The 26,099-nt window shown below is 47.7% G+C and overlaps 2 protein-coding genes across 6 annotated transcripts in view; one reads left to right on the top strand and one right to left on the bottom strand.

Annotated features, from left to right (window-relative positions):
• The first annotated feature begins 3,398 nt into the window (after window positions 1-3,398).
• cfap410 (cilia and flagella associated protein 410) lies at window positions 3,399-7,692 on the top strand. Of its 2 annotated transcripts, none has more exons than XM_023839959.2 (7): window positions 3,399-3,616; window positions 4,019-4,037; window positions 4,308-4,354; window positions 4,726-4,955; window positions 5,188-5,332; window positions 5,769-5,853; window positions 6,079-7,692. In XM_023839959.2, the coding sequence occupies exons 1-7, from the start codon at window positions 3,540-3,542 to the stop codon at window positions 6,223-6,225; spliced, it is 750 nt and encodes a 249-aa protein (XP_023695727.1). In that variant the 5' UTR covers window positions 3,399-3,539; the 3' UTR covers window positions 6,226-7,692. The 2 variants fall into 2 exon arrangements, with proteins under 2 accessions (XP_023695727.1, XP_023695728.1); XM_023839960.2 differs by lacking the exon at window positions 3,399-3,616 and adding an exon at window positions 3,637-3,870.
• Window positions 7,693-7,790: 98 nt separating this feature from the next.
• Window positions 7,791-26,099, bottom strand: part of LOC111858350 (hyccin 2) — a 33,594-nt gene continuing 15,285 nt past the window's right edge. For 2 of the 4 annotated variants that reach the window (XM_023840036.2, XM_023840037.2), the window contains exons 3-13: window positions 24,885-24,961; window positions 24,165-24,266; window positions 21,649-21,828; window positions 21,380-21,460; window positions 19,295-19,410; window positions 18,152-18,247; window positions 17,495-17,611; window positions 16,825-16,912; window positions 16,562-16,718; window positions 15,886-16,020; window positions 7,791-12,388 (exon numbers count right to left, since the gene is read on the bottom strand). In XM_023840036.2, the coding sequence (XP_023695804.2) occupies window positions 11,760-12,388; window positions 15,886-16,020; window positions 16,562-16,718; window positions 16,825-16,912; window positions 17,495-17,611; window positions 18,152-18,247; window positions 19,295-19,410; window positions 21,380-21,460; window positions 21,649-21,828; window positions 24,165-24,266; window positions 24,885-24,938 (1,755 nt within the window). In that variant the 5' untranslated portion in view covers window positions 24,939-24,961 and the 3' untranslated portion in view covers window positions 7,791-11,759. Of the gene's footprint in view, window positions 12,392-15,885; window positions 16,021-16,561; window positions 16,719-16,824; window positions 16,913-17,494; window positions 17,612-18,151; window positions 18,248-19,294; window positions 19,411-21,379; window positions 21,461-21,648; window positions 21,829-24,164; window positions 24,267-24,884; window positions 24,962-26,099 lie in introns of all 4 variants that reach the window. The other 2 variants (XM_023840038.2, XM_023840039.2) reach the window with 2 other exon arrangements.

Below are 26,099 nucleotides of genomic sequence, written 5' to 3'. Positions count from 1 at the left end.
GTGGAAAGATAGAGCCTTTAATAAGGCCACTGGAAAACCCTTCATCTGAGGGTGTCACTGCATTAACAAAAACCATTAAAACTGCATTTGGTCCAAAACACTGCTAATGTACTGGATTCATATTAATATGTGTCTTTCTATTGGGGTACATTTGGCAGTTATTTTGCCCCAAAATGCATATATATTCTTACGTGGCACCCAATAGTGGGGTATATTTACGTATATTTACTGTTTGCCAGTCTTATAGGATGCTAATTTTTTATATAAATTTTAAAAACAGATATACTGACTATGCTATTTAAAAAAACAGGCATTGATGAACATTTAAACATACTGTAAATCACAAATTAAAATACGTAACATTCCTGATAAGTAATGTCTGTCTATCCACAGGTGTCATTATAATTATGAAAGAAACTGGAAAAAAAATATTAGAGAGATTACACTCCACTTGTTTCAATATCAGCATTCAATGGCTTCTACATTTTATCATGTAAAACTAATATCTACATGTACATTTGAAAGGATTTTTTCAGGGTTTTATGCTACTGTTCCTAAAACCTTTCAGATATTGATTTGTTCAGGAGGTAATTATATATATATATATATATATATATATATATATATATATATATATATATATACTTTAGATTGAAACTTATCTGACAGTCTGGAAGCATAGTTGACATAACTAGCGTAGTTGACAGGACATCAAAAAGCAAAAAGCAGCATATAGCTAAGAATTCTTAAAAATAATAATTAATATTTTATTCAGACTGCATTGATTACGTAAAGCTATGTTTCCCAATCCGGTTTTCAGGGAACTGCAGCCAGTCCACATTTTCGTTCCCCCCCAGGAGCTGAGAGGGAATAATGTTACATTTAAGCTATTGAGCTGTGTATTCCATGCATAACATAAGTTTCAAAATCATTTAATTTACTTCACTGATTCAATCACATAGACTCAATTGCTTATTTTAGATTTGATCCAAACATAGTGTTACAGTTAAGTGATGCATGTGTTATTTTAATGTAACACCATTTGAAATAGCTGCTAAATGTTATGCACTTACAAGACAGACTCAAGACTAGTTTAGAACACTTTATTTTTTTGAACCAGTCACTTCAAAGGGAATTTGATGACTTACCAACCATTAATGCTCATCGGGTATTTTCGAATCTTTTCTTGAAATCGCATTTGAACATTAATAAACTAGAATTCCTCAAATCTCATATTCCTCACTAATGATTGTTCATTTAGATCATATTGTTTCTTGTGGTCCTAATGTTTGAAAACGTTATCCATGACAATTCTAAGCATCTATTCTTAATGACGCTGTTTGTGCAGCTGTCTCTCAGTCAGCCTCAGGACACTGTGGGGGTGAATAAGACCGTCTACCTGCTTCCTCCTTGCTCTGCTCTGCTGCTTGTCCTCTCCAGTAACACCGTTGCCTATATATCTGTCTTTCAGTTAGGTCTGGCCGCTTTATTGACTTTCCTTTGCTCTCTCAACTCTCTCCACTTCTGGTGATCTTTTAACAAACATGTCAGCACCTCGCCAAGCCTAACACTGATGCTGCTCTTCTGGAGCAAACACTCTTGCCATTTTCCCAGGACACAAATAAGTCCCTCACTTTTATTGCAACAATTGAACAGTTTTGCTGTTGTTTATAATACTTAGTTTTTAATAGACAAAAAAATAATAAGGCAACATAAATCCTGTGCAAAATAAGGGACTAGATGTTCTCAGTTTTTTTTTTGTAATTATTGTACAATAGTGTTTAGTGACATGGGCAGTAATTATCTTCAGGAAGAATGTTCTTCCTGAGGCCACTACATAATCTGGCGCAATTCATGTGACGCTGTGATTTTTGAATAAGTAATTTTTCATGTTTTTGGAAGAGCTTTAGATAGAGCTCCACAAACTTGGACAGCTGAAAAAATGTGTTTTTCAAGTATTTCATTTAATTTTTTACAGTACATATGATTTTAAAAGGATATAATGGAATGATTTGTTAAAATATGTTCATGTATCACAAAAATTACTTTTAAAATATATCCTATGGACATGAAATGTACCCTCAATTACAGAATGACCCATATCCAGTTTTTCCAAGTAGAAAAATTGGATAAATTGTATGATAGAGAAGAGCACAAATATTCTTGCTCCATGAGATCCAGTCTGCTCATCATAACGTTTAACATAAGCACTTTTCTGAAATTACACTGTATCCATCACAACTGGGCCAGTGGCAGCATTACAAAGTGCAGATTTGACCATAAAGCCAGCGGTGTGTCAGTAGCAGATACCTGGTTTGGTGTCTCTGCCTGCGCCCCCCTCGTTTTCAGGCATGATGGTGCTTCTGGATACGGTCCATGGAGCTGCCATCACCTGTGCTAACCGTCACCGAAATCACGCCCAAACTAGCACCTTTTCTCTTTAAAGCCTAAGGTTACACCTTTCAGCAGCAAATCCACTTACTGTGGCCTAAACTTTTTGATGTGACAACATTGGTTTAAGGCACCTTTTACCTGTTTAGCTGAACTTGTTTTCTCCCACAGCCAAATCCGTTACCTTGGCATCGGTTTCCAGGCGGCCAGATACATTACAGCAACAATTTAAATTTAAAGTATCCAGTGACACCTGTAGGGTCTCTCCTAGCATTTACTCCACAGAATAAAACACAGTTTGAAGTTTAAGTGCTGAATTCCCAATCCAGACTATCAAGTCAAAACTGAATTAGCATCACACAGGGGATTTATGGCTTTCGTATCAGTTTCTCTGCTCAGTTGCCAGTTTAAAGTGCCTGTTGAAATTCACCCAGCTTTGTGGCTGAATGAAGAATCAGTTCATATTTCTGTATTGCAGTGTATTCTTGCACCCGGCCCGCATTCCGGTGTTGCTACATACCTTTCAGCATTCATAAGCATGCATGCAGTGTCATGTGCCCCTGGTTCTGCTGCATGCAAGATGCCTGGGTGCAGGCAGGTGGGCCCTAAACATTGAAGTATTGAAGGAAATATCAGATCAGAGATGTCAAACTACCGTACACTGGACAAGAGGTAATGGAAGATGCCTTGATAGGTGCGTGGATGTTTGTTATGGCACTTTTCAAGAATGCTTTGAAAAAGATTTGTTTTGGGTGTGCTTTATGTTAAGCTTAACTCTACGTTAACTAAAACTGTGGAAAACCGAGTATATATTGAATGTTAATCGGATCATATTATTTTCTGGCATTTTCCATAAATATAAAATACTCATTCTTTATAAATATGTAACTACCAATGATCTGTATTATATTATTCTCTAATTACTGCATATGTTGAAGTACTATCTGTGCGTAAATTAAATGGTAACCATACCGTTGCTACTGACGCTTTGTAGGCCACGTGGTCAAACAAGCGCGCATGCGCACTCACTTATAAACAGTCGCACGATTACATGCGTGTAAGTAAAGGGGGCTGGAATTATGATTAATTAGGTAAAATACTGTAGCTTAACTAAACAACAACTACAAAACATATCTGTTGCTATTAGGATGAAACTAACTCGAAAGTTAGTGCTTGCGAGGGCTAAAGCCTCGGACCTCGACAGTGTTAAAAAGCTGAACTGCTGGTACGTATTCACTGAGGTAGCATGTCGGCTAGTAAGCTAGCTAATGCGATCGTATGGCGATTTTTCATTAGCCTTTAACTAACCGATTGACTCGTGTTTAACATTGGGGACAAGGCTGATTGGTGTAATGAAAGGAATACGGTTTGAAGTAGCTGTAATTTGGAGCCGAGTCGTGTAGTTCCCCGTTAAATAATGAATGTATGAACACGGATCATCTAGCAGCTTTAAGCCTGTCCCGTATTCCAGCGCACTGGGTATGTTTCCCTGTAACCGAATATTTTTGTGGTTATAATTATTGATCTGTGTGCGAACTATCTTTCAATAATTTCGGTTCTCCCAGTCTTACTCTTTAAATTATTAGTTAGTACGTCGTACTGTAACTTTCTGTCGTCTTTCTTGCAGGGGCTGTAATCTGACAGATGTAAGTGTTTTGTGTTTACTATATTGTTTCCATACTTTTTTCATGTTAATGAACATATATTCCAATCAGCAACGATCACATGTTTAACAGGGTTTTTCCCGTAAGTTGTTCCCGTTATGCATCCAGTGTGTATTGGCTGAGATGTTTGTATGTATTTGATTTTCTTCATATGTGTTTTCATATTTATCTGTCCTTTTTTGTGTATCTATGGACCTGAGTCTGTTAATAAAAGTAATTGAATTGAATTTTTATATGTTGATTTTTTTCCAGATCTCCATATTCAAGGAAATGCCCAATATTGAAGTGCTGACTCTCAGGTATGTTTTTCATCTTTCATGAGAAAACAAGCCATTTCATTGATGGGGACAGTTTACCTTTGACTGGGCTATTTAACCCCGCCCCCAAGCACTGCTCCCTGGGTGCTGAATTAACTGTCCCCTGCTATGTCACGATGTCACATATGGGTTAAATGCAGAGGACACATTTCGTTGTTGTGCACTGTGTGCTGTGGTGTGTCAACAATGACCACTGATCACTAAATTCTAAAACTATATATATATATAAAAAAAAAAGAACCATAGTGCTTTGTAAATGGTTTTCAGTCACTCAGTCATTGGTTCACCTAAACATGCTGTGCGGACAGAATTTTACAAATTTCTTGACGATTGCGTATCTTCGCCGCATCCAGTGCCAATAGGATCAGCTCCCTGGAGCCAGTCAGCCGCTGTCTGAGCCTAGGCGAGCTCTACCTACGACGGAACAGCATCCAGAGTCTGGCGGAGCTGGCCTACCTGCGGCACCTGGCCCGGCTGCGCGTGCTATGGCTGGCGGAAAACCCCTGTTGTGGTTCTGATCCTACCAAGTACCGGCTCACCGTGCTGCGCAACCTGCCCAGTCTGCACAAGCTGGACAACCAAGGTGACCGGACTGGAGTGCTGGGCGGTGTTTTGTTGTTGTCAGGTCATGGCACCATACTGATTCTTCACAGTAGTATCTATCTAATTAAAATCACTACAGTTTCTCTGACTTCCATTGGTAATATTACATTATTAATAATGCTGTGTAATTTTATTGTATGTATAAAAAGCCTGAGCGCCTCCGCTGTTTCCCAGTGTTCAAAGTGGGTCCCACATTTCTTTGTATTTCCCAGTGGTGACGGAGGAGGAGCTGGCTCAGGCCCTCGAGGAAGGGGAGGAGATCAGCACCCCCCCAGCACCTGCACCCTGCTCCGCCAATGGGGGGTTAGAGGCTGACAGCGAGAGTGACCCCCTCAACTACAGCATGGAGGAGACCAAGTGAGCCCCCCCCCCCCGTCCCTCTTTGGCTGTTGGGGCAGCTCGGCACTTGTACTGCATTTTTGCTCTACATCAGTGTTTCCCAATCCGGTCCTTGGGGGCCTGCAGACAGTCCACGTTTTTGCTCCTTCCGAGCTCACTGCCAGATAGTGCACATTTTTGCTCCCTCCCAGGGATTTGGGAAGGAGCAAAAACATGGACTGTCTGCAGGTCCCCAAGGACCAGATTGGGAAACACTGCGCTACATGTGTGATCATGTGCTGGAGGGTTTACTGCACCCAAGACTCTTTCAGTTAATTTTGGGATTATTTCCACCCCTTGAGCTATGAACAAATGGTTGCTGGTTTATATCAGTTTGCTATAATTGCTTTCCTGTAACAGTGAATGCTAATCAGTATTACATCTCTGTGATGAAATTTAATTTTTCTTGTTGCAGTAAAATCCGTGAGCAGCTGGGAATGAAACCAATACCCAGGGATAAATTTCCATCCTTCTCTTCCCCACGGGACACGGGGAAACGGGTTAGCGGCATCCATTAACTTTGTACTAAGAAGTAATTAGTGCGCATTCTTGCATTTCCTGCACACTGAGTGTATATGCATATTCAGATGTGTGTAGTAATCAAACACATGCTATGCAGTTTATCACCCGCATATCTTGTCCATGTAATAACTCCTCTGTACGCTTCCTCCTGCGCCTGGCTCCTGTTTCACCTCGCCGCCCAACCTGCCGCATTCCCCATGCAGCCGCACGTGCTGGACGCAGTCTTGCTGCTGCTGAAGGAGCTGGATCCCGAAGAGCTGCAGGTTGTCCGCAAGGCGACGGACAACAGGCTGCGCTCGCTGCGAAGACGCGACTGCCAGGCCGCGATGGCTGACGTTATCCAACAGTGAGCCGCACAGGGATGGTGTGACCAGCAGGGGGCGATAGTGAGAATGTGCTAGGTACTGATGCGACAAGCGAGACTCCAAAACCCACTGTGAGGGAATAATAGCTTGCATTAACTGCTGGTTACTTGATTGGTTTTACACAACTGGAACCAGTCAGTAACAGGCAGGGAATGGTAACGCCCTCCACTATGGGCCTCAGCTCTCTGTCACATTGTGCTGGACAGGAACCTTGAGAGGAAATGAATACTAATTGCCTTCCCCAATCTCATCTAAGTACCTTGAAAGCACCTCCAGAGTGTGATAGCATTGTTTTTTGAAGAAGCAATTACAGACTGGCTGGGCTGGACGCTACCCGGTGCAGGAGGCCAGCATTCCAGAGGAGTGACATCATCACTTCATTGCTCCTGCCATCACTGTGCTCAGTTACCATGCAGATTCCGCGTCAGTAACGACCAACGACTACTGGAAACCAACGATCGAGCAAGATGTTGCTTCTGTTTATTAACTGTACTGCGTCAGCCGCTTTACGGTTTTGGTAATTCTGCCAGTGTGTACGGTCCGTAGTTCGCCTGAGGTGTTGCTCAAAACTGAATTTGGTTTGTTAGTATTTATGGAAAATGGCATGCTTGTTTAAAATGTTTATAGTCACACATTTATTTTCTATAAATAGAGGAAAATGTATTTTGTTTTTTTTAGCACTTGGGCACAGGGCTTCTATACCCTTATATATATATATATATTATATACCTTTTTTAGGTATAAGGATATTGCTGAGGTAGTGCTACCTCTGGCCAGCAATGCTGCAAATGTTCACATTAGTTAGGATTCCCCATCACCACCCCCACCATGCTCTGCGTCGTGTCCCTAAAGTTACATGTAAGGCTTCGTACAGTTTATTACTCATTTTCCATGTCCCATTAAACTAGTGTGCTAAGGATAATCAAAAATGATAGTGGCATAAGGCTGACCAGTAGATGGCAGCACAGCCCCTTTTAAAAATTATTCCCCAGGTTATGGCCACATAACCATAATACTGGAAACTGTTACCATGTGAACCTTTGTTGTTTCATTTTAGCATTATGAAGGAGCAACGCTGTAGCAGATGGGTTGGGCTTTGGGACGATGCTAATAAAGTAATAATCTACTCTCAGCACTAATGCTTTGTACTAAGAAGTTAAATAGCTGATGTTTATGCACAGCAGTTATTACAAAAAGCCTAAATGCTGTGACAGCCTGCGGTTTAAGATGTGGCTACTTATAGATGTGGGTTCATATAGAAAACTGACACAGATCAGCTTGGTTTGAGCGCACAACTTATCTAGCATGTTTGCTTGCAAACTGCTTGAAATCGCTCTACTAAAGCTGAGTGTTGTACTCATTTTCTAACTCCGTTGTTGCAAGGTTTTTGTATATGCTTAACAAAAATATCTATATCTCCTTCCATTAAAAAGTTTTCAGCAAAGAAAAGAAACTAAATTGTGACTTAATTTTGAAGCACCAACGAATTTATGCAGGAAAACCACAAGATTCGGAGTTTTACAATAGATCAAATAAAGACTAGAACAGAATCCATAAACACAAATATTTATTCAACATTTTACAGATACATATCTCTCTTGCAGACAGATTTTTATTGTCTCATATTGTACATTTTTTTCATATTTACAAGGATTTAAATTTTATTCCATTTACAACATCAATGATACAATGTTTCACATTTTTAAGTTCACTAGAATCTTTAAGATTGTATGCATTAACTCTATTCATTTTATATGCCAATGGCTTCAAACCATTATGGAGTAACAGCTACAAAGGAAATGGCTTTTACATGCATGAGCTCAGTTTGACCCTCCGGGGTCACCAGAGTTTTGAGTCTTTCACGACGGACATCACCACCAGCACGAGGAAAGCTACGCACCTCTCGCAAGAGGGATATGGCGCACAATGACGAAGAGGGCAACAGCGCTCGGCCGTGGGAAGATGGATGGAAGTGACACTGTCCCTCTTTCCGCTACAGCAGTGCAATGCTGTGAAGGTGCCCCCGCCCCCCCGCTTTCGTCTTCTTGAGGCTCCAGCAGTCCACATAACACGAGGCGTCTCCTGTACAGCAGCTGCATGCCTGCCAATGTCAGCTCAGAGACCCAAAATGGTTAAAAAGTCACCAAAGGAAAAGTCAGTAAATAATTTAAAATGTTGCATAGAATTAATAGGTTTTATTTTCTGAATAAAATAACTGGGATTTTTTACCATGACAAAGCCCAGATACGTTTCCTAACTCCCTCCTGAGGTTGTGCAGCAAAAGGAAAAACAAAAAACAGCCTTTTTGGTTGTAAAAAAAATATATATGAATTCTAACCCTGGCCCATGTTTCTGGTCTGTCAGCGGTGGTCATTGATTAGACCTTGAGTTTTAAGGACATGGAAACGGAACCCTGAATTAATCATTTAACTGCCATATCAGACAAAGTGCATTCTGGGAGGGCTTCGTTCTCACACTATCAACAAACAGGGTCACGGGAAGGGGAAGCCTCCACGATGGATCTGTTACAAGACAAGATGATCCCTACAAGGAGGCCAGACAGGTGTGATGTTTTGAACAGGATGAACTGGCTACTTAGCAGTGTTTCCCAAACCGGTCCTCGGGGACCCACAGCCAGGCCACATTTTTGCTCCCTCCCAGGTCGCTGTAGCAAAAACATGTCTGGCAGGAAGCTAGGAGGGAGCAAAATCGTGGACTGGCTGTGGGTCCCCATGGACCGGATTGGGAAACACTTGTCGGTCTATGTAGCCACATACAGGAGAAGGGAGGGTCTGACAGCAGCCACACTAAAGCCTCAGCAGTGTGTGAGAGACTCCCTTTGTTCTACATCTCACCAGAAAAAAAAAAATCATGTTTACCCCCTACGTCCCTGTCAAAGTCCATTCAGGGATACAACCCATATTAAACATGGACACCGAAAAGTCCACAAACAATAATTATAAGAGAAACCGTGATTACTGTGAGGTTTTGTGTTATTCAACAATATGTCAATGAGAATGTCCAGCAATATTCAAATCTGAGGACACTGTTCGCAGTCACATCCACTCCTTTCTCCCACACATGTCACTAAATCGGCAATAAATGAAACACAGACCTAACGAGACTACGAGTGTGGAATCTTAACACACGTGATCCGGAAAATGGGATTATGTGAAATGTTGGTGCTAAGCTTTCTTGCAGACAGACAAGCACACAGAACAGTAATATGTCATTAAGCACCACTTAGACGTTAGTGTACATACACAGCCAGACAAAAACATATCAAACACATTGCTGTATATCTTAAGAAGGTAAAGATTCAAGTTTCTCTCAAGAGGATACCATATCGGCACATCAGTCAGCAAAGGGCAACCGACCAGGACAGTATTCACAGGCTGTAGAGCTGTACTTGTCCTATATTGGAGGATTCACCCTGACAAGTGTGATACTTTGAAGCACGTTCAGCTTCAAAGCTAACCAAGATGGAAGTAAGAAAGTGCCCCTTTTCTAGGTGTCTGCTCAGGTCTGTGGGAAAAATCAAACGGACAAAATAGGCAAAAGCGGGATCAAAGATCATCTCACTGCTGCAGGACAAACGCTGCCTTGACAGAACGGCAAGGCCAGATCGCAGATAACGTGACCAGACTGAACTCCACATCCTGCACTATCTGCCTCTTGGCTAGACCTCTTACAGGTTTCGTAAAAGCATTTCCCCTTAAATGGAAATGCCACCACACCTGTGTGAAGACTGCACTTCCCCATGGCATTTAGCAAAGACTACAACAGCAGCAGACGACGACAAGCGACCACAGTGACGGCCTGAACGCGCTTCAGAGGTTGTGGTTCTACTGGCCTGCAGCTTGGTGTCCATCGGGGGATAAAAAATAAATAATAATAAAAAAAAAAAACAGCAACTCAGCTCACACTAATATCTTAACGCTAATCATTGGGATAAAACTGTCGGCCACTTTGCAGTGTTTTCTATTGCCACACGCTATTAAAGCGCCAACGTCACAAGAATAAAACCACAAGACAGAAGGTGGACAAACACTCAGGCTATACGGCACGTGGTGGGGGGTGAGCGCATTGTGGTTGCCAGGTGTTCGGTGAGCACACCAAAACTAGCCAGGCAGAAAAAGTTCCTCCAGTATAATCTCCTTTGCCTCAAAAACACCGTAAGGCTTCAAAAAAACACCAAAATTCTCTCTCTCGCTCTCACATACACACATTTGGCTACTAACAGTCTCTTGGGTGCAATTCATAGAAGATTCCTTGGGTGTGCCTGTCTCTCCCTCAGTCACCAGCATCTCGGCGAAATCCGGGACCTGTGGTTTTGGTTTTGTTCCATAATTCCTGATTTTTCCCACCAGATTTCTCCGCAGCTGCACCACTGGCAAAAACACGAGGATCCTGCAAGATCCCACTTCAGGTCAAAAACATTGTGCAGCCCCGGAATTTTCCGGCAGGTAAAACTCCAGTCTCCGTCCTCAATTTGTGTCGTTCTCTTTGAATTACAGTCAGCAGATTTCTGTTTAGTAAAATAAAATCTCATATACATTAGACGACTATGCATGAATCATATAAATTACGAAAAATAAATCAAGTTTGCACTGAGAAACAAAAAACCAGTGTGTCTCTCCCTTGGTCCGAGTTTTCTATTACAGCAACAGATTCAAGACTAGGAAGCATTGTCTTTGGGATGCAAGTCTTGAACAGGACAATAAAAGGATACCATATAAATTACACTGAATTAAAAATAAAATTCAGATTGTAGATTGCACATCACCCTAGGGGAAACAGGGAAGGCATGAAAACTACAGTGATCTTCTCTTTTCCAAATGTACGACAGTAAGCTTATTGCTGACTGAATACAAAATATAGATCACAAGTCTTGAGAAAAATCAAATCAAAAACATCAATTCCACTAATATTTATGTTTTCCTGTGATTAACAGCAACCGCAGCTCACTTGACTCATTGAATGAAGTTGTCAGATTCTGTTCTGTCACCTATTCGTGGTTTTCACCATATCCTGCCCCAATACTCCCCCTCTCAAAAAAAACCCATAAAATAAATTAAAATAAAAGAACAGTAATTACACGAAATGCTCCATTTGGTCAGAAGGAGAGGATGCTGGGAAGTGATGGTTTCCTGGTCACAGGGGGCACTCTGCACCAGGGGACTCACTTCCTCCACAGGGCTTGTGCCCCATCCTCCACAGCCCCAAGATATAGAGGAAAGACATCTGTAGGTCACAGACCATCCCTGGGCTTTGCTGCCGGACACATGTCCTCCCCCCACAAGAGGGAGCTGTCAGTTCCACTCCCCATCTTGCTGTCAGCTCCTGAGTTTCTGCACGTGGAGTGGATCTGATCTTGGGCACCACAGGGCAAGGAAGAGCAGAGGAACAGGAGGAACAAAAGGAGGAGTAGGAGCAGGAGGAGTAGGAGAAAAGGGAGGACCGGAGCATAGCCCCTCCCTCTGGCCCCTCCCCCTGTCCCCAGCTCCGCCCCCTCACTGCTAAACCTGCGAAATGATCTGCATGTTGAAGCTGGGCGAGCGAGACTGCTTGGTGAGTGGAGCCCCCGGGGACAGAAGGTCCTGGGCCTCCCCAGGTCTGGCCAGGCGCTCCTCTTGCAGACTGCTGGTGGAAAAATGATGGGCAACGCTGGCAGAGAGCCCCGCCTGGGTGCCGCCCAGCAGCCCCACCTCCAGTCCCGCCCCCGCAGCGCCACGCCGGCCCCCGTTCAAGCTCATGTCCGTGCAGTCGAAGGAGCGGCTGGAGGAAGCACTGGCGGTCCGCACCAATGCCTGCGAGGCGGGGTAGCTCAGGTGCTTCCGCACTGGGCTCAGCTCGATGGCATCCAGCGTGATGGCGGGTGGGGGTGACGGTCGCCGCTGGTGTCTCCGCAGCACCACCTGTGAGTCAGCAGAGGAGTCCCTGTGCCGCGTCTGACCCGGCTCCTTGTCCCGCTCCCGGGACAGCCATCCCGTGACGCCCTTCTTCAGGCTGCTGCTGCGTGTGGCCCCGCCCTCGCCGCTCAGCTTGGTCCCACTGGGCTGGCTGCTGTTGGACGCGCCGGAGGAGAAGCCCTCATCTGGGTCGTTCAGGGTGAAGGACTCCTCACCGCCGCTTACTCCATCCGCATCTGCTGATGTAGGAGAAACGGGGAGCGAGAAGAGAATGAGGGAGGGGGGGAGTGTGAGGGCTGGAGACGGCGGGGGAGACAATGAGGTCTGTACGGGTCATTAAGGCGCGCCAGGAATGACCGCTAAGACCCGGAAGAAGCTTCTGGAATAATCTCCATGGTGATATTCAACAACTCAAGCTACATCCTACACGGGGCACTTGGGGAGACTCTCCAGAGATCGTTTGAGTTTGTCAGCTCTCACGCTGGTACGAGCCGCTCTGCGTGATGTGAACCGTGGATATTTGAGCCTCCTGTCACCAACACACTCCCTGCTCAGACAAGGTCAGGCAGATCACAAGCTGAGCTCTTTTTATTTTCAGAACCCCAAGTCCGGCTGACTCACGGGGTCACAGACTTCGCTGTGCCAGCTCTCCCAGCAGAGCTGAAAACTCACTCCTTAATGATGTTATCCAGCGAGAAATATCAATTGTAAGCAGAGCGCCCGCCTCTCTCTAGCAGGGGACAAATTACCAAAGAAGAAACAGATGATGGTAAGGTGAGAGAAGGCAGAAGCCTGTAGGGCAGCCATGCTTCTTTAGTGGAGGTGAACGCACCCGCAATTATGGTCCCTTCTGCCTCCCTTCTCGGACACCTGCCCATTTGATTTGGGGACAGATATCAGAACCGCACATGCAAAATGAGGAGGGCATTGCAACTGGTGAGTTTGTCGCTGCGCCTCTCAAAAACATTGACCCTGTATCCCCACCGCAACTAGAGCAGGGTCAAGCTCTGATAGTTTTCGGGTTTCTGTGATCGATTCCACTCATTCTGATTTTCCTACATCAGGCTTAAATTAGGTGTACAAAGCTCAAATGTCAAAAAACTATATTCTACAGGCAAAACACTTTCGATTTATTAGTAAATAGACCTTATAAAGCTTTATAGAAAGAGGAAATGAAAAATGAGTAATAGATAAAATAATCCCCTTATTCACTGTTTAAAAAAAATTGGATACGTGTTTAAGGAACATGATATAATCCCTGAGAGTTGAGAAAACAAATGTTACATAAATTGTGCACATCAAACACACACATACACATACCCACACACAGACAGGAAATACATTAAACACAGACAGGCAGACAAGTGTTTAAAGAAATCCGCTCCTCAAATCTCAGTCTGAAAGCGGCAAACGGAATAAAAGAAGCAGAAATGGACTCTAGCGGGGGAAATGGTCAGTTTGATGCCATCAACAGAACCTAAAGGGAAAAATGTGCTCACTCATGCAGCACTGAGAGGGAGAATCCAGGCCAGCAGACTATAGGCCTTCCCTGAGGCGGACCAGCAGACAGGCAGGGGACAGATGCTGAGGGAAATGGCGACAGGAGATGGGCAAGGAAAGAGAGGAGGACGGCAGGCTCAGGAGAAGACAGCCCAACAGACAGGGGGCGCAGTGCACGGGATGGAGGGCTTTTCGTGACAGAACCCAGCCAGTGGGTACGTATTCTACAGAAACAGCTGACAGACATCGATATCCTCTAACAACCGGCCAGACCGGATCAGCGGCTTGACGACGGCACTAAGGCGACTGCTCTTTAAACCCTCCCTTCGTCTGGGTGTGACGTGTTGATCGAATGTCACTTCTGTGCTGGTTAAATGATCAAATGTCGTAGGTACTAAGCCAGAAACCCCTATGTGATGAGGCATCAACGAGCTTACACACAATACCTGCAGTACCAGGTAAAATGCCCCCCCCGAAAAAGCCAACAGGCATGACTCCACGTGAACATGGGGGGTCGAACACAGGGTGTGAGAATACCTGCCGCATCTCATTACATTCCACCTGGCTTACCAAGGTGGAGGTGGCACCCTGCTCTCTCCAGAAGCAGTGCCCACTGCCCAATCCAGGGATGGCAAGACGCCCACACGCCTTCTGCGGCTCCCGAAAGGCCCAGGTGACCCCGAAATTCCCCCAAGAGTGACCATTACATTACTGAGGCACCCAATTGCTCGTTCTAATCTAACCGGCAGACAAATTTCACTTTTCACTGGTGAAACCGGACCTCATGTAGTCCGACTAACCCGTTACCGAGACTCTGTATCCCTTGCTGTGTGTGTGTGTGGGGGGGTACTCTTCTCAGGACAACAGGCACCTATTCTGACACTGAATGCAGAATGGAAAAGGCGGAGAATGTGGATGATGGTGCACTGGAGTGGACCGCGTCCTCCAGTATCTCCAGATTTGGGGGGGAGTCTCCTTCCTCTTGGATCAAACGTGCACGCGTAAGAAGCGGTCAGGTTGGCGGTGGAGTTAAGTCACTGAGCACGCTGATCGCAATTACCCCAAGATAAACAGACTGATTAAAGGAAGTCTGACTGGTTTGAGTGGGGTTCATGCTTGTCATGGTTGTGTGTGGAATTTGTGGGTGATCTCTGGACAGACAATGAGGGGGGGGGGTGTTTTGGACACTCATTGCAAGTGGTACAGCCTCAGCAACATACGCTAGGTTGTGGTTTCTCTATCAGTGGTGGTACCACTGATATACAGACTGTCTGTATACAGACAGTGGGTGGTGTTTCTTCATAGACTAACGTCTTGACTATCGGCGTTCACTTTTCAACACTTTAGAGGTTTTGAAATCGAAGTCGTTATGCATTTGCAGGCTCCCATTTTTTGCCAAACATCCAGCTGCATATTAATCGCCTTGTGGTCGAATTCACTTGTTGGTCCCAGATTGGCTTTTCCTGTTTTGCATGACACTGAACTCATGGCCATCACAATGTGTGTCACATCTACGACCAACAAGAAGAGCGCCACATCACTGCTGACGACTGCCCTGTCTGTAGGGGGCGCTTCCATAACTGCCTGCCATTGCACTGCGGACCAGTGACGTGTTCATTTCACTGCTGCGAAACAAACTGGCAGGTAACATAGTTCCAGTGACGCTCAGAGTGCCGAAACTGGGATTGCGTTCAAGGGGCTATACATCAACCGCTGGAGTCCTTCGACTATCTAATCAATCATAGAGCTAGGTACTGCGAAAGCTCAGAAGAAAAAATATACAGAGAAAAACTGATCGTGCAAGATTTCAGTGACAATAAAGGTCTGTCGTGCTGTGATTGGCTGGGTCTGTACCACAGGGTTTCCAATCACAAGGACCAAGTGTCTGGAGCACGCTCAGTGAGGCATATGGGTGGAGCTCCCAAAGAATGAAGGGACATGCGCTTGGGAGAAACTGTGGACTCATGCAAGCATTCCCCTCTGCCCCCACACCACACCCAGAAACACGCTACTCACCCTTCTGCTAAGAGGACATTGGGACCTGGGATAGCAGCAAGTGTTTAAAAGGGGGGTAAAGGGGGGCTGTATTTTGTGAGTTTTTGCATGGGGAATCTGGAGGAGTTAGTGATGCTCTGGGAGAGTAACGGTAGCGGGGGAGGGGGCATCTGGGGGGACAGGAGCCAATCCTAACAATAGTCCCCCACCAATCACAGCTTCCCCCCTTCCTGCCTACCCTCAGGCGTGAGCGGGGGCACGCCGTGACTCCCCCTCTCTCCTTGCTCCGGATTGGCTGACGGCTCCCAGGGGATGTCGAGGCTGGGGGTGACGGAGATGCTGAACTCCGTCTCGTTTGAGAGGTCAAAACAATCTGGGAGTCAACACAACAGAACCGGACAGGACATGGGCCTTAGTGCCCGAGGCGGACATGCCATTCGTAAGCGAGTGGGGGCCCCCTCCCCCCCTCCATCTGTACGCATTAGGAGAAGCAGGAGCAGAGGGGGGAGAAAGAGCCCAAGCGACCAACAGAAACGTTACACAAACAGAACGAGACACCGTGTGACACGGCGAGGACAAACACCACACATCCATGTGACAGCAACATTGGGGGTCCTGCTGACTGAAAAACCTCTTTTACATTTTCGCCTGGTTTATCAGACCAAAATTGTTGGCATTTATACATTCAGATATATTTTTTTCATATAAATCTACTGATTCGCTCATTCGTCTGCTCCTACAATGTAGGTCGTCCACAGCATGAAGCTCAGACGATGCGTCCCCTGGTCTCTTCACTTGTCATACCCACCTCGTCCTGCGGGGGCAGCGTGTGGGGTGGCAGCACTGCGGATGTGCTGAGAACGGTGGCGTGGGGGGGGGGTTGGCACCTGAGTGGCACAGATTGGCACTCTTACCCTCTCGCTTCCAGCGGTGGCGCCGTATTGAAGCCGCCGTCACGGCCGAGCGGGAGATCCGGCTGATGGTAGGCGTCACCTCCACCTGCAGGATCTTACGGCCGCGTGAGCCGTCCGGCGCGGTGGCGGGCAGCGAGCTCTTCATCGCATTGGCCACCTGCGATGGGGCACGGGAGGAATGGGGGTCAGGCCAGGCCCAGTAGCCACTGGCATGGCACCTCTGTCTCTCCCGCGGGCGTCGTGGCGTGATCCAGGCACCTTACCAGCAGCGGCTGGGAGTACAGCTCCAGCTGAGCCCGGTACAGAATGTCATCCAGGGCCTCCTTCCCCAGATCCCACTCTCCATTGTATCTGGATACCAAGGGAACGACATAAGAGGGGGTGCAAATGCACACGGGCGCAACTTTAACACAGTGATAGGCACTCGTTTGATTATGTCTTAGATTCAGTCCCATGTGAATCCCCTGTTCTTTCACTAGGGACTCTCCAAGGGGAAGGCCAAGCAGGACCTCTGGTAAAATTCCACAAAACCCAAGACAAAACACCCGGCCCCCCCCACCACAGCTGCCTGCCCTAATCTCCTTTGCATCGACTTCCCACACGTAAACAAACTTCTACTCCCATGCTGCCATGCAAATCTAATCCTGTGGCAGACAATGTGGTGCATTCCTCTCCATTCTGGAGATGGATGGAGGAAGCTGATGGTGTCCTGATGTGCCTGAACATGCATGTCCAGTTTTCAGTTTCCCTGTTAAAGCTCAGGTAACTTGGGACAATTTATTGTAAATCACCCAATTTGAGGTCTTGAATATAGGGAGAAAAGTAAAATCTTGCCTCGAATGCCATGCCTTGTGATGCAACAAAAACCAAAAACAACGACAAACAGGTTGCTGGATGGCAGGCGGGACCAGAATCGGCCAATAGGAGACTCACATAGCGTGATAGACAGCGGTAAGCATCTGCACCATGAACTCGGGGTCCAGCACTACTCGGCCGCACGGTTCCCTCCACAGCTTCTGCCGTTGCCTTGGAAACCCGCACACGCACAACCTGCGCAGCAGGGGAGGCGAGAAGGAGTGAGGATGGGCAACACTGCAAAACTGACACTGGCCTCTTCAGCTGTGGGACACAGTCATACTGGGTTTTTTTCCACATGTAGAAAAGGTGAAAAAATATGAACATTTTAGGTGTGTCATTATGAAACAATGAGAGGAAGTCATTTCACACAGGAAAGATATTTCTGTCTAAGCCCCAGAGGCCATATTCTGATCACATGACATTACAGATGTCAGTACAGATGTCACGGTGGATGAAGGTTGTCTGCCTGCTCTCAGTGGGGAGGTGCCCGTTTCTGAGCTCTGGGGGGGGGGGGGGGGGGGGGGACGGAAATCCCCAGATCACCAACCTCTGACCGAGACCAAATTATCGTCTCGCTATTAATACACCGGGGAGATTTTAACCTGGGTGTGTTGAAACAGCTGGAGGCATTTCGAGAAAGAAAGAACGTCAAGAGTATAACAGCAGTCACAGCTAGGAATCCAGTCCGGTCTCCCGGCCCATTTCCTTCTTTGGCAGAAGATATGTTCTCACCGTGAGCTCATCCTGCAAACGGACTGGTACGAGGAGCATGGCATGTAGACCACAGCAGAGTTGTAGCACAGCATGAGGAATGCCAGCACCTCAAACCTGCATCCACACAGAAAACAATTAGGTCACCACTTCATTAAAAAGAAAATCTGGGTATTAAATGACCATCTGTGCAGAATTACCAATGAAGTTCACTCAAAGGTGGTTTGTGAGATTCAGGTGCTTCTGGGTAATGTAGTTTACCTAAAGTATATATTTTTTTTCCATCTCATATAGGGTTTACCTAAGTATCTGTCAAGCAGGAGGAAAAAGAACACCTTCAGCCAGTGAGGAACCTGCAGTTACCTTGGAGAATCTCAGGCCATTTCATCATATACCTTTGAGATTACACTATCTGGAAAAATCTGAGCGATGCCAGACCAATGACATACGTGTCCTGGAATGCTACAAGGGCATGCTTTGGCTTAGTGCTGCCTCTCTGGCCCTTGCTGAGAGTCCTTGGTGAGGGAATAGAAAGAGGAAGGTCCCGGACCCCTAATTCCCCATGAGTCGTTTGCCATTTCATTAACGCCGACCGGTCAGGTTAGCACAACAGTCAGCATGTGCACGATGCACTGAAGAGCAGAAACTCATCACCTTTAGTTAATGGTTTAGCAGCTACAATCTCTTAGGCTTATCTAGTCACAGCATATCTCACGCGTGACACAAACCCATCTTCTTTCACTCGATGGCAGTGACGAAACCCCACGGAGCGTGAAAATAGCAGAAACAGCTGTCGTGGTGTAAATGCAGCAGCCGAAAGAGATGGAGGGACTTTCTGTGTGTGACGTGAAGAGATAAACACACACACACACACACACACACACACACACACACACACAGAGCCAGAGAGCTGGCAAGAGCAACTTAAAAAGGAGAATAGAAAACAAATGTGAGAGAGACGAGTCCATTTAGCTGCCTGTGGGTGGCCTTGCTGACAAGTGACGGCATTGAGAAGAGACTGGAGAAGTAAATAAGGGAAGGAATCGGCCTCCAAAGAATGTCATTGATTCTTTTTTACTGGGGGGGGCAAAGCTATTAATAGGCAGTTGGGATAAAAACAAGGAAGAGTCTTTGGAAGTAAGAAAGGGTGTGTAAGGGTGAGACCTGTTCTGGGCAGTGAAGGTCTCACGCTGGGGGTGCAGGCCGCTGTACACCACCCTGATGAGGTCGTGGTGGCTGAGTGCTCCCTCTGTCAGTGCTATGGAGCCCAAACTGGACGGCTGGAGGACGGGCGGGGGTGGGGGGGGGAGAAAAGACGAAGACAAGGTTAGCTGCAGAGGCTGGTGTTTGATTGCATCATCGCGTACACCCAATCGGGGCAATGCACAACACTAACCCTGCCTGCCTAGCGTACACCTCCCAGGCACTGTCCCCCCCCCCCAAACCAGATGGCTGCAGTGCTAGCAACCCGCACAGACCATCGGAAAAAACCAGCCCACCATTTCGGTCAGCACAGATGTTAGCGGAGTTCAGGAACCCGGTGTCTTCTTGATAGAAACAAACACGCACAACAAATGCAGGGGCAAGAAAGACACGGGGGGGGTGGTGAACGTGTGTGTGTGTGTGTGTCTGTGTGTGTGTGTGTGTGTCTGTGTGTGTGTGTCTGTGTGTGTGTCTGTGTGTGTGTCTGTGTGTGTGCCTGTGTGTGTGTGTGTGTGTGTGTGCCTCAGGAAGCTGGCAGCACCCAGACTGGTCAGAGCAGGTAACCTGAGATGGAGAGGTGATGAAGATGGAATGCAGATCGAGATCTGCAGTGGTACGTTAGCGGGGCGGAGCAAGGCTGGGGGGCGGAGCAAGGCTGGGGGGCAGGGCATCATCAGCCATTGTCTGAGCCAGCATGCGGGAGGGCTGTCGCTAGGGGAGACGGATGCACAGACAGCCCTCAGCCTTTGCTGCCAGCGTGCAGTGGGGGCTGAGTCACTGAAGTAGACTACAAGTCGGGGTGAGGGGTGGGGGGGGGGAATCGGCATGGGCATCAGGGACTAAATGCTGATGCAATCTGATGTCAATTGGTGCTATTCAACTACGATCGATGCCTGGGTCTAGAAATCCCCCCCCCCCGAATAATTCTCAGCCTTACAAAGCGAAGAGTGTGTATGTGAACAGTGTAGTTGGACCTCAGTTAATCCACCAGACAGACAGGCTTGTAATTATATCTTTGTGGGGACATTTTTAAGACCTAATCCCAACAATGACAACCGTAACCCCTATCCAGCCCTGACCTTAACCGTAAGCAACCAAACAAAACAGAAGACTGCATTTTTAGTTTTTTGCTTGCAGTCAGTTTTTATAAAATTGAATTTTCCCCTTGTGGGGACCTAAAAAAAATGGTCCCCACAATGTCAAAATAGCTGGTTTTTTAACTGGACCACACACACACACACACACACACACACACACACACACACACACAGACACAGACACACACACACAGACACACACACACACACACACACACACACACACACACACACAAGCATGCTTGTTCTACTGTTTGGAAGCACCCCATGTCTGTCCTGCATGTCCCCCCAGTCGGATGACTCATCGGAAACCCGACAGGAACAGATGCGGGTTTGAAGGGGGGGGGAAGCGGATGAACACACTGGATATAAAAGAGAGGATGGACAGAAGGAGCGAGGAGATCAGAGGGGAGATGAGGGGGGGTTGGCGGTCAGAGGCATCTCTGTAGGCCGTCATGGGCTCCTTGGGGAGCTGGACAGTGGGGGCAGGACGAGGTCCCCCGAGCGCGGAGATGGGATCACCAGCATTCATCACCTCCGCCATTCATGCAGGAAGCATCACAGACTAAAGCAGGGACTCGCGTGCAGCTTAAAAACTGTCAGTCAGTGAGAAATATTACTTCCTATTATAATTACGGCCATTAACGTCACTAGAAGGAAGAAAGTAGGTTTCGAAACCCAGCTGGTTGGCATTTCCAGTCAGAGGCACTTTCCATTGGTTACTTAACGGGTTTCCAGTGAGGTAAACCCTTCAGTGAGGGTATCCGGTTTGGCGTTTCCCTCAGATTGAGCAGATGCGCAAAATACACAGCCAGGGCCTCACAGTGAAAAGGGGGGGGGTTACTGGGGGGGGGCAGGAAGATGCACACGGGCAAAATGCACACAGGACTCCAGCAGCTGAGCTTGGGGTACAAACACAGGCGGCACTGCATGTCTGCTTCCCACTCACCTCGTGGTAAATCGACGGCTTGGAGAGGGATGGAATCGTGAAGGACAGCAGTTTGCTATTTCCCTCCTTATCCACAATCTCCTGTGAAACAAGGTAGGGGGGGGAGGGGGAGGTAGACATTTCATCTTCTGGCTTGGAGAACATCAGTAATGTCATCTGTCGGGGTTTCAGCTGTCCCATACAAACGGCCCACGCATCATCCCCCATACAGCAGTTAGTCAGTGACCGTCAAGCCCCTGAGGGGGGGGGGGGTCGTGCCGCAGACGCACCAGGTTGTAGATGCCCAGGAGCAGGGCCTCGATGCAGCCATTGCTGTGGCGGTCCCTGGTGGCGGTGGCACGCAGGTACACCCATACCAGCTCGGGCAGGAACTGCAGAGTGAAGCGGCGGAGGCGCTCGTCGGAGCTGCGGTAGAGCTCGAAGAGCTGGTGGCAGACGGGCTCCAGGAGCTGGGGGGGGGGGGGGGGGGGACAGCGAGAGATGAGGAAATGTGCTGTGCAGGCAAGCACACATATACCCACACACACGTTTGTATTCACATCTTCGTGGAGACCGTCCATCCGATTCTATGGGCAAAACACTAATCCCAACAATGACGATCTTGTGGGGACAGGAAAAATTCATTGTGGTCCCCACAATGTTTATATATAACAATCCCCCCCCCACCACACACACACACACACACACACACACACACACACACACACACAAACGCACAAACGCTCCATGACAACCCCATCTCTATAATGTCATTAACATGGAAGACATCCCATAATCAAACAGCCCTTTCACTTAATGGATCTCGCCAGCCTATACTATCCTTTCATCTTGGTTCTAGCAGGAAACATCCAAGCAGCGTCTGGCAGACTGGCCATCTCACTCAGAGGTGCCATGGGGTCTTTAATGTCCCCCTTACAGCCTCTGAATACTGAAGAGAGGCCGGTCGGCTGCGGCGGATGCTGCGTCTCTCTGCGATGTCTATAAAAGGCCCGCTGGGCTACAGCAGGACATGAGTTTCCTTGTGATTTCAAATATCTAATGTCTCCATCATCTGACTGGGCACAGCGACAGAGCGCCACCAGGAGGAGAGGAAGAGAATGACGGGATGATCAAAGAGAGAGAGCTTGGGGAGAAGATACGAGGTGGGGGTGGGATGTTCTGGCAGCACTGGGGAAAGAGCCTTTCAAGCAAATGAGCACATTCTCATAATTGCCCCTAATGCCACACAGACCAATTTCCTAAGAGCCAATCAGAGTGAGGCCGGTGCGGTAGAATAAGATTATGCACAGCAGTGGCCAGCAAGGGCCTTTGACAGGGCTGGGGATGTGGCCCCTCAAGGTAAAGCCCTACATGAGAGGGAGACGAGAATCACAAGCCGAGAGCTCAAACGACTGACGTGGCCTCTCTGTACACAGCCTCGGGGCAGACAGTAAGGGCTGCAAGGGCACATGGCACGCTGAACAGCATGGCCCTGCTTGACGAGAGGGAGACAGGCAGACAGACAGGCAGGCAGGCAGACAGACAGGCAGACAGACAGGCAGGCAGGCAGGCAGGCAGGCAGGCAGACATACAGGAAGGCAGGCAGGCAGACAGGAAGGCAGGCAGCTAGACAGACAGGAAGACAGGCAGATAGACAAGAAGGCAGACAGACAGACAGGAAGGCAGATAGACAGACAGATAGGCAGACAGACAGGCAGCCACACAGACAGGCAAACAGGCAGACAGACAGACAGACAGGCAGCCAGACAGACAGCCAGCCAGACAGACAGACAGACAGGCAGACAGACAGACAGACAGACAGACAGACAGCCAGGCAGCCAGACAGGAAGGCAGGAAGGGTTTCTTTTTCTTACATCCATCTTTATGAAAGGTTATTAAAAGTCCAAGAGTTAAAACTGCAAATCAGTCAGACCCTACGACCCTGAAGGCAGAATATGGTAGAGCACCTCCCACAGGAGCCTGAACACCACGTACCCAAAATAACCTGAACGCTCTGTATCGCTGTGCCGAGGTCGGAGCAGGTCGGGGGAGGGGGCGTGGAGCACGGACGAACTTAGAACCAGTGTACTGACAAGATGGCCAAATACCATCTCTGTCGTGAGGTGATGTTAAAGGAACAGCAATCATCCTGATCGCCTGGTTCCTGGGCAAGATCTCGTAACTTGTCTGAACACCCGCATACTGTCTGCCTACTCAGCCTGGAGGTTATGGTTTGCTCATCTCTCTGGCTGCTCTCCAAATCCTGCCAGTAGTTACAGCCTCCAAGAGTCACAACGTGGACAGCGTGAAAGAGTCAGAGACCCTGTTCCCAAATAAAATACAGCAGCCGTTACCAAACTAACGCGTCCTGACTGCCAGAACCATCATGGCGTCTGTGAGTCAAGCCTGTGTGTGTCTGACCTTCGCTGGCACAGTGTCCAACAACCCGGCTGACAGACAGGAGGCAAGGGGGAACCTCGCAGGCTGACAGACAGGAGGCAGGGGGAACCTCGCAGGCTGACAGACAGGAGGCAGGGGGAACCTCGCAGGCTGACAGACAGGAGGCAGGGGGAACCTCGCAGGCTGACAGACAGGTGGCAGGGGGAACCTCGCAGGCTGACAGACAGGAGGCAGGGGGAACCTCGCAGGCTGACAGACAGGTGGCAGGGGGAACCTCGCAGGCTGACAGACAGGAGGCAGGGGGAACCTCGCAGGCTGACAGACAGGAGGAACCTAGCAGGCTGACAGACAGGTGGCAGGGGGAACCTCGCAGGCTGACAGACAGGAGGCAGGGGGAACCTCGCACCTCATTGTTGGGGTCCTGGATGACCCTGTAAAGAGCTGGAACCAGAGCCTTCTTCAGGTGCAGGCTGCCGGCGTAGCTGGAGATCTGCGTTTCGGGTAACGTCTGTGGGAATGGCGTTTGGGCGAGGTTAGGTTAGAAGCTGATCGGCTTCAGCTTTCCTGGAAACCCATGAACCAGAAAAAAAAAAAAAACTTTCGAAAGAAATGCTGAAATCGCAGCGTCTCTAGGTTTTGTTTTCACGTGGCCAGGAACTCATTCCAGCTGCAGCTGGCCCCTGGACACCCCCACACCCCCACCCACCCGCGGAACACTGATTTCTCAACTTGACTCAAAACCCTTCCCAAGGTCAGCCTCCCTGTTTGGTGAACGCTGACGCCTTCATGAGAGAACTCCAGGTTGGCCCTAACAGCCAGATTACCTTTCACTACTGACGCAGTTAAACATCGCGGTTGCAAGTCACTGGGCACCAATAACGTCACACCAACAATGTAACGTAATTTAAGGGTCAAGTTAGGAGGCACTGTCCAGGGAATTAAACATTAAACATCAGCCCTTCGACGCGCCGTAACTGTTCATTACAGGGCACCACAGGACACATACAGAGTCATTAAGAGGCACAGACTAACATAAACCACACCCATTTCTGCTATTTTGAGTTTAAAATGTTACACAAATAACTGCTGCGCAGCAGAGTTTCTGCAGGAAGGGGCGGCCGCCCACCTTGAACTCCGACAGCCACTCCTCCACCACTCCTCGCTCGGACCCCAGCATCATCTTCAGAGTCCAGCTCCCGCCGCCTGGAAGGGACCGCTCACGAGTCACTTTCGGTTCACAGTGAGCGCATCACAGCTGTGAGGGTTACTGCTCGGGACGTCACAACAAAAATCATCACTTCATTCGTCTACAAAAAATATATATGACATTAGAAACAACCGGCTGTTTTAAGCAAAACATTCATTTCAAGTCTAAATAAATTGAAACCCAAATTATAGTTCTACAATAGCTGTTTTGAATTAATAAGTTCATTGACAAGCAGTCTCATTGGGTGCTTTTTAATTAGGAACACTGTTGCAATGACATACTTGTGTTACTTTCCAACATTTGCGTTTAGTATCCCTTTGGGAGCCAATGGCTACAATATCTAATAGCAAAATGGCAAGAACAGAACTGAATGAGCCGGTCAAAACAATCTGATGCTTAATAAAAAAGAAAATGTCTGTGCGGAAGACGTGCAGATACATTAGACACTGCTGGTCAATGGACATCATTGGTTATGAAACCAATACATTTTTTACATTTTTGCAGAATTAAGCAAGGATCCGATAGCTTTCTGTCAGCTCTCTAACTCACAATATCATGCTTTACAGGTTTAGAGATGGATCGCTTCACAGATCCAGGTTAGGTGTGTGGTAGGGGAGGGTGGTCTCCTGTCACAATTACAGCCCTTCAGACACAAATCCAGGTCATTAGCTTCCAGCTACCTGCCGCTGGGCCACCACCAGCAGGGTCGGGGTCAAAGCTCCCCCCCCCCCCCCCAGTGTGCTCCAAGGCCACCCTGAGGCACCCCGAGGCAGTCCACAACGCTCAGCCAGACCTTTGTGCTGATCAAAGGCTGCGTGACAAAACGTGAGCATCCTGTTGTGTTGGGTCGAAAGGCAGACCTATTCATGTATTATTCCCCAGCCCCGCGACCCCAGCCGCCCGCGACCCCAGCCGCCCGCGACCCCAGGCGCCCGGTTCCCGCATGCGTGACGGTCTGGCTGCAGGCAACACGGCGAGTCACGCCGCTCTAGCGCTCTCCTGCAGCTCGGAGCAAAGCAGTCTCACAAATGAACATTTCAAAGGATAAAAGACTCTGGGCTTGGAAAGCAGGTTAAACATTAAATTTCTGAACTGTAAAAGTTGGGATTTTACATCAGAATTCTGAAAAAACAT

The sequence above is a fragment of the Paramormyrops kingsleyae genome, chromosome 16 (genome assembly GCF_048594095.1).
Source record: "Paramormyrops kingsleyae isolate MSU_618 chromosome 16, PKINGS_0.4, whole genome shotgun sequence".
NCBI lineage: Eukaryota > Metazoa > Chordata > Actinopteri > Osteoglossiformes > Mormyridae > Paramormyrops > Paramormyrops kingsleyae.
Note: the sequence above shows the minus strand (reverse complement) of the source record. Positions and strands in the feature narration are given on the sequence as shown.

What these genes read in the sequence shown, in the direction of transcription:
- cfap410 (XM_023839959.2), top strand. Translation starts at nt 3,540, where the DNA reads ATGAAACTAACTCGAAAGTTAGTGCTTGCGAGGGCTAAAGCCTCGGAC. An exon ending in TACAGCATGGAGGAGACCAA is followed by an intron (nt 5,333 to 5,768) that starts GTGAGCCCCCCC and finishes TTCTTGTTGCAG; the next exon opens with TAAAATCCGTGAGCAGCTGG. An exon ending in CACGGGACACGGGGAAACGG is followed by an intron (nt 5,854 to 6,078) that starts GTTAGCGGCATC and finishes TTCCCCATGCAG; the next exon opens with CCGCACGTGCTGGACGCAGT.